The sequence below is a fragment of the Chiloscyllium punctatum genome, chromosome 11, assembly GCF_047496795.1.
Source record: "Chiloscyllium punctatum isolate Juve2018m chromosome 11, sChiPun1.3, whole genome shotgun sequence".
Lineage (NCBI taxonomy): Eukaryota > Metazoa > Chordata > Chondrichthyes > Orectolobiformes > Hemiscylliidae > Chiloscyllium > Chiloscyllium punctatum.
The window spans coordinates 21,040,108-21,052,154 of NC_092749.1; the positions used below are offsets into that span (position 1 = coordinate 21,040,108).

Sequence of the window (12,047 nt, forward strand, 5' to 3'; positions counted from 1 at the left end):
AGAGAATGACTGAGCTTGGGGTTGATTTGGTTGAAAGTGCTGTTGTCAACGATGGATCAGAGGCAAGAGAAACCACAATGAGAGGAAGGTAGAGACCTCAGAAGAAGTAGGAAGTTCTAGAGACTAGATAGAAAAATGAAGCAAGTTCACAGTTTTTATTAAACAAGTTGCTGGACGTTTCTGAGCCTGTAAAAGACAAACAACTTTGTTTTGGAAAGAGAATTTATTTCCGCTGGAGAGGATCAACTGTTTATTGTTTTTTAAAAAAACTGGCTTCACTTTGCCACAGTACCCCACAGGTTGTGCCCCTTCTTTTTTTTAACAATGAGACTGACATCATTCTTCAGAGTGTTCATGCACAATTCCAGAGAGTCACCAAAATCCCTTATTATCCGAGTTTGGTTGTCCAGGTACAATCGCAGTGTTTCAACATCATCACCCTGCAATGTAGAGATTAACATCTATGAATTCAAATTGTTGCAGGTATGGAAATTTATACATAATGTCTGATATGATTGAGAAACTGTCCAGTGGGAGGTGTATCCACTTATGGGACTCTGCAATAATGGGAGCTGCAGCCGCAAACACTTATACTGTGACTGAACAGAAGGAAAATGGCAAATCAGTATCTCTTGCACTCATACACTAGAAGAAAGCAGAGTTAACATTTCAAATCCCGTGACTCTTCAAAGGTTTATCAATTAGTCTTCGCATCAGTTTCATGCAGATTTTACAATTTTGCATCAAACATACCGGTGGTCGATGGCGCCTCAATCCTAGCAGTTGGTTCCGTACCCTGTTCATGCTTTGGTAAAATGTTTTCAGAGCCTTGGCAAAGTCAACTTCATAACTGGCCTTGGGTGTACCCTTACTGCCAAAGGCTTCTGCATTCTTTCGGTGGAAAGACTTCTCATCGGGCCTTGAGGCTAGGGAAAAGTAAGATGAGACCAAACATTAAAATTACTCATGTGACTTGATCAATGTTGTCTATCTCATATGCTGCAGGCAAGGATGCCTGAGGCATGGTGCATTGGTGAGACCAAGCACAGGCTACGGCAACGGTTGAATGGACACCGCACAATCAACAGACAGGAGTGTACCTTCCAGTCAGAGAACACGTTAGCGATCTGGGACATTCGACCTCGGACCCTCAGGTGACCACCCTCCAAGGCGGACTTCAGGACAGACAACAACGCAAAGTGGCTGAGCAGAAGCTGATAGCCAAGTTTGGGATGGCCTCAATCGGGACCTTGGGTTGGTGTCACACTACAGGTGACCCCACTGCACTACATACATACACTCCTACAGACCCATATGCTCATGCAGACCCTCTCTCATACACAAGCTTTCTCTCACATGCTCACACATACATTACCGCACCCTCTCACAGACTTACACCCCTTTACACTCACACACATGTACACACTTTCTCACAGGCAATCATTACGCCCCCACCACCGCTCCCCCCACCCCCCCTTAGAAACAAACACATGCACATATAAGTTTATGGGGTGAAGTTGTACTTGCAGAAAAACATTTTACCTTGCTCAAAAACTGCATGAATCCATGTAAGATTCTGTAAATCCCTTTTTAAAATTAGAATCAGTCTAAACATTGGGGCACTGACAGCCTCACACAGGGTACGTCACACCTTCAATGCATTATGTGGACCAACATGGCACCTGTTGTTAAAGTTCACTTGAGAATGTAACTTTTAAGAAAGTTCTGAAATTTACATATGGAAGAACTGAAACCAACATGCCCATTGTAAAGATGAGAGACTTAACAAACAATCCAGGTCTTTTTCAATATATAATTTCAGTTACATCACACTGTAAACTTTTGCTTCTGTGTCTGATGATCTTATACTCCACAACCACCTGATGAAGGAGCAGCGCTCATAAAGCTAGGACTTCCAAATAAACCTGTGGGACTATAACCTGGTGTTGTGTGATTTTTAACTTGGTACACCCCAGTCCAACACCAGCATCTCCAAATCATAACAACTATTCAAGTACAGAAATCATTTTATAGTGAAATACAATAAAATACACTGAAAAACTTTCATTTGTTGCCATAATCAGGTGCTATTTTGATGGTTTAAGAGTAAGAGAAAATGAAAACATATAGATTAAAGAGCTGTCCATCTATGTTTGAATTCTGAGCCAGCTCAGAGCTACCACTGCCTCACCAGCCCCAACTCACGTCAAAGTCACTGGTTCTCACACATTGCACCTTTTGTTGCTACGCCTACCTCGTTGATGTCGCCTCAGGGCTTGCACTTTCCTCCACACTCGACTAATTCTCTTCTCCCTCCCCAGCCCATCCCCACACTTGCACCCACATTGAAATCATCTCTTTCCCCTGCACCACCTCCCCCCCTCCCCAACCCCTGCACTGGGCTTACTTTCTCCCCTTCCCTCCTTCCCTACCCCTGCATTGGGTTGACTTTTCACCCCCCCACCCCCATCACTCTCGTCCTACACTGGTTTCACTCTTCCCCCCCCGCCCCCCCCCCCCCCGCCTTCCATACCGGGCTCATTCCTCCCCCCCCCCCACCACACTGGGCTCACTCTTGCCCCCGCCCAATGCTGATCTCATATCTACGTCCCCAGGCCTGCGTTGGGCTTGCTCTCCTGCCCCATGACTCTCGCTGCTGCCAATGCCTTCAGGAGCTGTCTCCTTTGCCGCCATCACACATGCTCAGCAGGCTGGGGCCGTGCCCACTCTTGCCCTGCCAAAGATACCGAGAAAGGCTTTTTTAAAGAAAACAAAAAGACAAAGAGAAAAAGTTAAAAGAAAAAATAAAAAAAGAAAGCAGTGGATGAGCCACAGACCAGAAACTCAAACGCAGAGCTGTTACTCCATTGCCACCACATTGATCATTTTCAGCCACTGAATCTGACTTCAAGTATAAACTCTTTATTTCAACAGCAAGGAATTCAAGCAATGGCCCCAGTTGCATACCACAAAGACTTAACTGCTACTTTCTTCTTGCAATTATTCTAATTGGCATTTGTTTTAATCTTGATACCTGCAATTTCTTGGCATCTCAAAATCCTAAACAAAACTTCAATGATAACTTGTAATTAAAAAGTGCCCTTTAATTTATTTAAACAAGAGCTTTAATCTAGTTAAACAGAAAAAAAATTCTGTTTGTGCTTTCTGGTTTCAGTTTTTAAACCAAAGCTTCTCTGCATTTTGATTTAACTTGAATAATTAAAAGGGATCGACATGAGCTAGATTAATACCAACAGCTATATTATTCTACAGTTCATTGACTATGTGTAGGGCATCCTGATGGTTATGACAATTTTTCTCTGATTACTGGAAAAGTGCTAGGCCTCTGGTTCTTCGATTGGAATCAGGAACTGAGGATCTGATGCTTCTATTGTACAGGACGTTTGACCATGTATAGGCATCACTCAAATTGGGAACTGTCCCTTAAGAAATAAATGTCCAAATATGGTGGAGGCATGTTCAATTGAGGCAATCAAGCAGGCACTGGATGATTATTTAAATAGAAATAGTACATAGGGATATGAGGAAAGGGAAGGAAATTGAAGCTAGGGAATATAACTAGTACAAAACCAATGGGCTGAATGGCCTCTTTCTGAGCTATGAGAAAGTAAGGACTGCAAATGCTAGAGAGTCAGAGTTGAAAAGTGTGGCACTGGAAAAGCATCTGACGACCAGGAGAGTCAATGTTTCAGGCATAAGCTCTTTATCAGGAACATGCTGTAACAATTCTGAGATTCTGTCTGAGAAAGGTACAGTGCAGATTACCCAGAATTATTCCAGGGTTTAAAGGGTTCAATTATGAAGCCAAAGTGCCAACATGGTTTATATTTCTGTGAATTTGGAAGTATCAAGGCTGATCTAACTCACAAGCATAAAACGATTAATCCAAGTACTGTAAATATAAAGAAACTACTCCCTCTGGTGGAGGAATACAAAATAAGGTGGTTTCTGAACTGGACCTGAAACATTAACTCTGATTTCTCTCTGCAGATGCTGCCAGAGCTGCTGAGTTTTTTTTACACTAATTTCTGTTTTTAATTACAGAATAGGATGGCATAGTCCCATGAAATTAGAGCCAAGTTATTTAGCAGTGAAACCAGGCCAATTTGCTCATATATTGAGCAGTGGTGGAAACCTGGAACATGCTCCTCTAGCATGGTGGTGAATACGGAGTCAATAGAAATTTTTAAGACTGAGAGTGATAAGAGTTTTGTTAGGCAAGAGAATTGAGTGATATGGAATAAAAACAGGTAAATGGAGATGGAGTGCATGACAGCCATTACTTAGTAAAATGGATAAACAGGTTCAAATAGTTTACTGTTCATGTATTTCCATATGTGTAAGAGAAAGAAGCTGCAAAATTAGGTCTTAGTGAGACAGTGTTAGCTGTGCAGCCTGAGCAAATTTGCATTTGGCATCACAGCACACTCTGCTGGTTCCACATACCATCACTCATTTTCCTTAAAGTGCTCTTAATGGAGACGTTGTCTTTTCTTAAGGTTCTGTTGACATCTCTCAGAAGTTCAATCTCTTGCTCCAACTTCGATAACTTGATGTAAAGCTCTGAGAGCTGGTCATCGTCTATTTCCTGCAATTGGACAGAAAATGTAATTGTGAAATTATGAATGGAATGTATTCAATTTTTATTAGTTTACCAACCTTTATTAAGTTCCCTGTGAAATATGTGTGCAACAAACAGAATCTGGTCAGTCAATTACTTCCACAATTTTAATAAAATGTGCAGCTTGTCAAAAGTAAAATTCAGAGAAAATGTGATGAGAGGAAAGAGATTTAAAAAACATGAGGGGAAATGTTTTTTACACAGAGGGTGGTTCACGTGTGGAATGAACCTCCAGAGGAAGTGATGGATATGGGTCTGATTATAGCATTTAAAAGATATTTGGATAAGTACATGAATGGGAAAGGTTTGAAGGGATATGGGCCAGGAGCAGGCAGGTGGGACTAGTTTAGTTTTAGATTATGATTAGCATGGACTGGTTGGACCAAAGGATCTGTTTCTGTGCTTTATGACTCTATGGATGTTTGTCAAGAATTTGATTAAATCGATATATATCAGTGTTGTTAGGTTTTACGTTTTCAAAGTTCTGGAAACCATAATGGTTTTTCTAGCATTTAGAAGCACTGTCAGAACTAAAATTGTAGCTGCTTTGCTTCCAAGATAGAACCTTCTACTTATCACCTGCTGTTTTTTATGGCCATTGTGTTCCACACTTCTATCACACATTGTGGGAATTCCAATTTTAAGGTAATGTCCCTTTGTTCTAGAGTCTCCCCACAAGTGATAATAGTGTATTTCTATTTACTTTATCAATTCCTTTCAACATGTTCAAAACCTGGATATAGGTTTGCTCGCTTAGCTGGAAGGTTCATTTCCAGATGTTTTGTCACCCTACTAGGTAACATTTTCAGTGGGCCTCCAGGCAAAGCACTACTGATAATTCCTGCTTTCTATTTATAAGTTTGGATTTCTTTGGGTTGGTGATGTAATTTCCTGTGGTGATGCCATTTCATGTTTTTTTTCTCAGGGGTGATAGATGGAGTCTAACTCGATGTGTTTGTTGATAAGAGTTCCGGCTGGAAAGACATGCTTCTAGGAATTCTCGTGTGTGTCTTTGTTTGGCTTATCCTGACATCACCACAGGAAATGACATCACCAACCCAAAGAAACCCAAACGTATAATTGAAAGCAAGAATTATCAGCAGTGCTTCCTCTAGAAGCCCACTAAAGATGTTACCTAGTAGGGTGACGAAACATCGGGAAATGAACCTTTGAGGTCAGCAAGCAAACCCACACCCAGAACCTCAACCTGAGCTACAAATCTTCTCAAAATTTGCTATGTTCAAAACCGTCAAGCATATCACCCTTAACTTTCTATATGTTCCAGGAAATACAAACCTAATGTATGTCATCACTCTTCATAATCTAATGCTTGGAGATCTGATCACATTCTGGTGACTTTGTGCTGCACTTATTCCAAGATTAATTAATATACCCTTTCAAAGATGCCCTGCACAAAACAGTACACAAACTACCACAATTGGTCCAACCAAAGCTTTGTATGGCTGTAGTAAAACTTCCTTTCATAGTCTAGTCTTTGTGTTATAAACGACAACGTTCCATTAATCATTCTGATTATTTAATCAATTAATGTCTGCATATAATTTTATGCTTTGGTCTATGCTATTTACCAGACCAATTGTTAATTGTATCATTGGGAAATTGCAGTAAATGCAAATGTATAGGCTCAGTTTACATAATACAAAATTACAACCCACCCAAAAAGGTTTGTAACAGCAGATGACAGTTTCTGCTACTTGAACCTCTCTTGTCCTAACACAAGGAGACAGTAGTATTGGGAATACATATTCTTAATTAAGAACTACCTGGAGGATTTTAAATTATTTGGACTATATGTGGTTTCTTGGAAATCAAATGAACAGCTCAATGAATGCTGTAAGCCACCTGCTGTTTACTGGAAAACAAGTAACTGGAAAGGAGTTGAGCAAAACTTGTTAGAGAGTTAAGAGATAAGGTTTATGGATTTAATTAACAACTAAAGAACTGGGGATGCTGGAAATCAACCCTGTTCTGAAGAAGGATCACTGGACCTGAAATGTTAACTCTGCTTTCTCTCCACAGATGCTGCTAGACCCGCTGCATTTTTTGAGCAATTTCAGTTTTCATTTTGGATTTAATAGTTGGTTTAGAAGTAGTGTAGCCTATGCACTGATGTTTGTCTAGCAACACCCTTGTAGAGTGGTTCTTTTTCTCCCTAGGAACAAAAGACCACAAGAAGCTACAGCTTAAAAGATCTCTCTGTCTTCTCACCTCACAACATGACAAGCTAACAAGATCTCTCTCCAGGCTAAAGTATTTCTGAGAACTTGGGAAACGTCCAAAAGAAATTAGTATCCCAGACTACCTCATAAATTCTGAAGCTGCATGGTGGCTCAGTGGTTAGCACTGTTGCCCCAAGTATAAGGGACCTGGGTTCGATTCCACCCTCAGATGACTGTGTTGCATATTCTCTCTGTGTCTGCATAGATTGCCTCCAGTGCTCTGGTTTCCTCCCACAATCTAACAATGTGTGGTTCAGGTGGATTGGCCATGCTAAATTGCCCATAGTGTGCTGGTCAGATGGATTAGTCATGAAAAATGCAGGGTTACAGGAATAAAGTAAGGGGTTGGGGTGCTCGTTGGAGGGTTGGTGTGACTCAATAGACTGAGTGACCTGCATCCACACTGTAGGAGATTCTATGAAGTTAATTCCATTCAAAAACCTAAGCCAAACTAATTTTCCATCTGATCTGAAAAGACCAGTTTGAAAATTTTCCATCATTCTATAGCAATCAGCATTTTGATCCTGTCGAAGGAAACATGGGAAATCATGAGAAGGCTTTGAATTCATCCTTTGAATTCAGATTCTTGGCCCACAAATTTATTTGCCTTAAAAAAAATATATGCTCTGCAGAGCTGTATTGTCTGGCTTGTTCTATATGTGTCTGTTTGGGGCTCAGAGCATATAGTTTAATTCCTGATTATAGCTAAGTTGTTAACTAGTTTTCCATTTGTTTAAAGATTAAGTACTGTTTATAATAAAATAATTATTGAAGAAATCTAGTGAAACACTCTTTTACTCTGGACAGTAGTAATAAAGAGAAACAATTTGCCCATTTTAGTGATTAAATAAAAGATTTACACTTTTGGTATGGTTTGCAGAGTAGTGGGGATGATTTCCAGTGATTTTTCTTGTTCGAGATGGAACAGTATTTATAAGGCCAATCACAAACTTCTTTTCACATGTAATATAGCCATTCCCTGTGCAGCTATGCCAGAACACCAACATGCTTTTAAAATTAATTCTATTGGGATATACTTTTGGAAAAAAAATGTGAGCGCAAGTGAAGTATACTTACCACACTACTGGGCAGTTGTGGTCTCACACAGTCAATAATTATGCTGCCTTCATCAGTGAGTTCAATATCATCTGAAGGGGAACTGATTTCTGTGCAATCCTCTTCACAACATGTAAAAACAATAAAACGTAATACAAAATACAATCCTGTTACTTTTATTTGGCATTGACCAACATGCTGATCACATAGGGCAGTAACAGTATTACAATAAATGAAAAAAAACTATTGTTGTCAGATTCTCTCTCAGGGCTGAGCAAGGAGAATGCTGTTACCAGTGTTGTTCAACTGTGAGTTTTGGAATAACATTGTAAAAACTTAAAACACCTTAAGACATGTAGATCTCCTTTCTCAGCCTGCCCAAAGGCTATCTAACAAACTTGGCTGGTGTTTCTAAATCATTAAACTTTATTTTAACTTTTACATTTATATTTTTAGATCTTAACTTAGTTTTATACTTAAATACAGAGTGAAATATTATAAACACATGCCTCCAAACTCTACTACATACAGGTTTAGTAAATGTTTTTTTGAAGTGCTCAATTAAAATCCAAATTCACACCTTCAACTTACAGAAAATTAACTACAATTGGTATACAATTAATTAGCCATGTTCTGTATTGTATACTGTAATACCAAATACTGTAATACTTCATCAAGGCTACCATTCCTTGCAATCAATTCCCACAAGAACACCTTCAATAGCTAGAGCATAGAGCCTGGAGCCCAGAGTTTAGAGTGTAGAGCCTACAGTAACTCATTGAATGCTTATTCAATTCATTGCTCCTGACATAATATCACTATTTTAAGTGGAGAGAATTTTCTGACTTTATATTGTTCTTTCCCATGATGTGGAATTGAAACACAGTCCATCCATACTGTAATTTGATCAACCTGATTTTCCTGGTCCACCATGCCTTCTTACATACCTTTTCTATATCCTGATTTTTTTTTTCTTCCGACATCCTGATGACTACTAGGAGGCCTGTATATAACCACCATCAAGGGCCTTTTATCTTTTACAGTTCCTCAACTTTAGCCAGACACATTCTACACTTTCTGACTCTCTATCAGCTCTTACAATTGATTTAATTTTATTTCTTATAAACACGGCAACCTTACCCTTCTAGGGGAAAGTGAGGACTGCAGATGCTGGAGATCAGAGCTGAAAAGTGAGTTGCTGGAAAAGTGCAGCAGGTCAGGCAGCATCCGAGAAGCAGAAGAATCGACGTTTCAGGCATAAGCCCTTCTTCAGGAATGAGGAGGGTGTGCCTAGCAGGCTAAGATAAAAGGTAGGAAGGAGGGACTTGGGGGAGGGGTGTTGGGAATGTGACAGGTGGAAGGAGGTTAAGGTGAGGGTGATAGGCCGGAGAGGGGGTGGAGTTAGAGAGGTCGGGAAGAAGATTGCAGGTCAAGAAGGCGGTGCTGAGTCCGAGGGTTGGGACTGAGATAAGGTGGGGGGAGGGGAAATGAGGAAGCTGGAGAAATCTGTATTCATCCCTTGTGGTTGGAGGGTTCCTAGGAGGAAGATGAGGCGCTCTTCCTCCAGGCATCGTGTTGCCATGGTCTGGCAATGGAGGAGGCCAAGGACCTGCATGTTGTTGGCAGAGTGGGAGGGGGAATTAAAATGTTCAGCCACAGGGGGATGGGTTGGTTGGTCCGGGTGTCCCAGAGGTGTTCTCTGAAACGTTCCGCAAGTAGGCAGCCTGTCTCCCCAATGTAGAGGAGGCCACATTGGGTGCAGCGGATACAGTAAGTGATGTGTGTGGAGGTGAAGGTGAATTTCTGACGGATATGGAAGGATCCCTTGGGGCCTTGGAGGGAAGTGAGGAGGGAGGTGTGGGCGCAAGTTTTGCATTTCTTGCGGTTGCAGGCGAAGGTGCCAGGAGTGGAGGTTGGATTGGTGGGGGGGGATGTGGACCTGACGAGGGAGTCGTGGAGGGAGTGGTCTTTCCGGAACGCTGATAGGGGAGGGGAGGGAAATATATCCTTGGTGGTGGGGTCTGTTTGGAGGTGGTCGAAATGACGAAGGATGATACAATGTATCTGGAGGTTGGTGGGATGGTAGGTGAGGACCAGTGGGGTTCTGTCCTGGGAACGTTTGGAGGGGTGGGGTTCAAGGGCGGAGGTGCGGGAAGTGGAGGAGATGCGGTGGAGAGCATCGTCAACCATGTCTGAGGGGAAATTGCGGTCTTTGAAGAAGGAGGACATCTGGGTTGTTCTGCCCATCTGCCTCTCCTTTCAATTAGACGTGATTTAGTTCCCATGCCTGAACCCCTTGCAGCCACGTCTTTATTATATCCACATTGTACTTCCAATTTCAATCTGTGCTTTATTTAATGCATGATTTAAAGTACAAGACTCTCAGTCCTGCGTTGACTGCCCCCTCATCTGCAGTGCCTGAAGCTGAATTTTAGACCCCTTCCATACTTTATGTCCTATTCCTTGTTCTGGAATTTTTAACTTCTGTTGAGCCCCCCCCCCCCCCTTAACATTTTCCATAATTTTCCAAGCCTATTCCCCATCCATCTATTTAATATAAAGTCCTACCCATAGTGCTGGTTATACAATTTGCAAAGATTCTGCGCTGAGCATGATTCCTAAAAACAGTAATGATGCCAATGAGTTCAAATCCATGTCCCCCACACCAATCTTTGAGCCACAAAGGTCTTTTATTACCTTGGAGACCCCACAGATCCAGGACCAGAGCATGATTTTGTAGATAGTTCAGTAGTTCCTCTGACACACTTTTGACAGTGAATTGCATTACTTGATCAATTCTTGCATTAACAGTGTTCCAGATGGGTTTGGTGCAGAAGGGGCATGGATGGTTAAGTACATGATACCTGAAGAGATTAGCACACAGTTAATCTTTCTCAGGGCCCTGGTTTGTGAGGTATATTTTTCACATACACTGGTATATTAATTGTGCACAAACTGATACTACAGTATAAGTCAATAATTGTACGCAAGATATAAATTTTCAGCAATTACCAGCTGCATACTTTAGACTTCTAGACTCAGTGCTCTAGATTCTAGATTCTTTGGTGTCCATGACACACAGAGAGAAAGTACACAATTGCCATTAAGTTCATTTAGTGCAGGATTTAATTACAATTATTCTACTGTGTGCACTTATCACAGTGACCTCTCTTCATAAGACTTCCAACCACTACATAGAATAGTGGTGAATTTACAATACAGATAACAGACCATTCAGCCCATCAGTTTCATGTTGGTATTTGTGCTTCACAGGCACCTGTGGAATCGTATTGCAATAAGAGTCACATATTTGGGAAGGATCATAATCAGTTTTCGAAATCCTCGTGATGGAAGCAGAACATTTTTTAAAACACTCCAGGCACAATTTTTTTAAAAAGTATTTAAAGGACAGGAGATTAAATGTCGTGATAGGTGGAGAGCTTTTCTTTAACAGTTCTTTTTGATGCTTTGACAATTTCAATGAGTTTATATATATTATTTAAGTACATTCATGTCTACCTTTCAGAATTCTAAAGTACACTTCACCTCTTCCAAAGGGCAGCTTGTCAGTCCAAAGGTGTACCTGATCTTAACCAAAGGTGTCCCAGAACCAAATCCAATAACGGTACCTTTTCCCTTTGAAGTCAATCTTTCAGCCTTTCCAAAGGACTCCACAAAGTTTAGACATACTCTTACCAGGTGTAATCTGTGCACATCATATTTCACATGCCCAGGTCATCAAAGTCAGACTTGAGGAGTGGCAGCTGCTGATTTATATGGGCAGCTATTTCTGTGAAACACAAATGCATGAAATGTGACTTGCCCCAATAGGTAAGTGTCATATTCAGGAACAAGACTCTTGCTTCTTTTCTCAATGACAGAAAGGCTCTGGTCATAGCAAAAAATCCAAGTTGGAGAGTCTGTGAGTCTGTCAGAAAAGCTGCCTTTTCTTTGTGTCCAAGTGTTTAAAAGCTCACACCTGACTTTGAACAGGTTGGTTTTACTTCTGTCCCCAGTTCCTACATTAATCAACTTGATGGACCTGTTCCTGGGCCTAAAGCAACACAAATTCACACACCTTCACAGATTGAAGGCATTCTGATTTACCT

At 41.0% G+C, this 12,047-nt stretch overlaps 1 protein-coding gene across 1 annotated transcript in view; it reads right to left on the reverse strand.

Moving 5' to 3' along the window:
- Positions 1-275: 275 nt before the first annotated feature.
- Positions 276-12,047, reverse strand: part of kif28 (kinesin family member 28) — a 64,755-nt gene continuing 52,983 nt past the window's right edge. Inside the window, exons 19-23 of the mRNA XM_072580158.1 lie at positions 10,636-10,802; positions 7,960-8,060; positions 4,468-4,609; positions 754-926; positions 276-440 (exon numbers count right to left, since the gene is read on the reverse strand). Of these exons, the coding sequence (XP_072436259.1) occupies positions 276-440; positions 754-926; positions 4,468-4,609; positions 7,960-8,060; positions 10,636-10,802 (748 nt within the window). The remainder of the gene's footprint in view (positions 441-753; positions 927-4,467; positions 4,610-7,959; positions 8,061-10,635; positions 10,803-12,047) is intronic.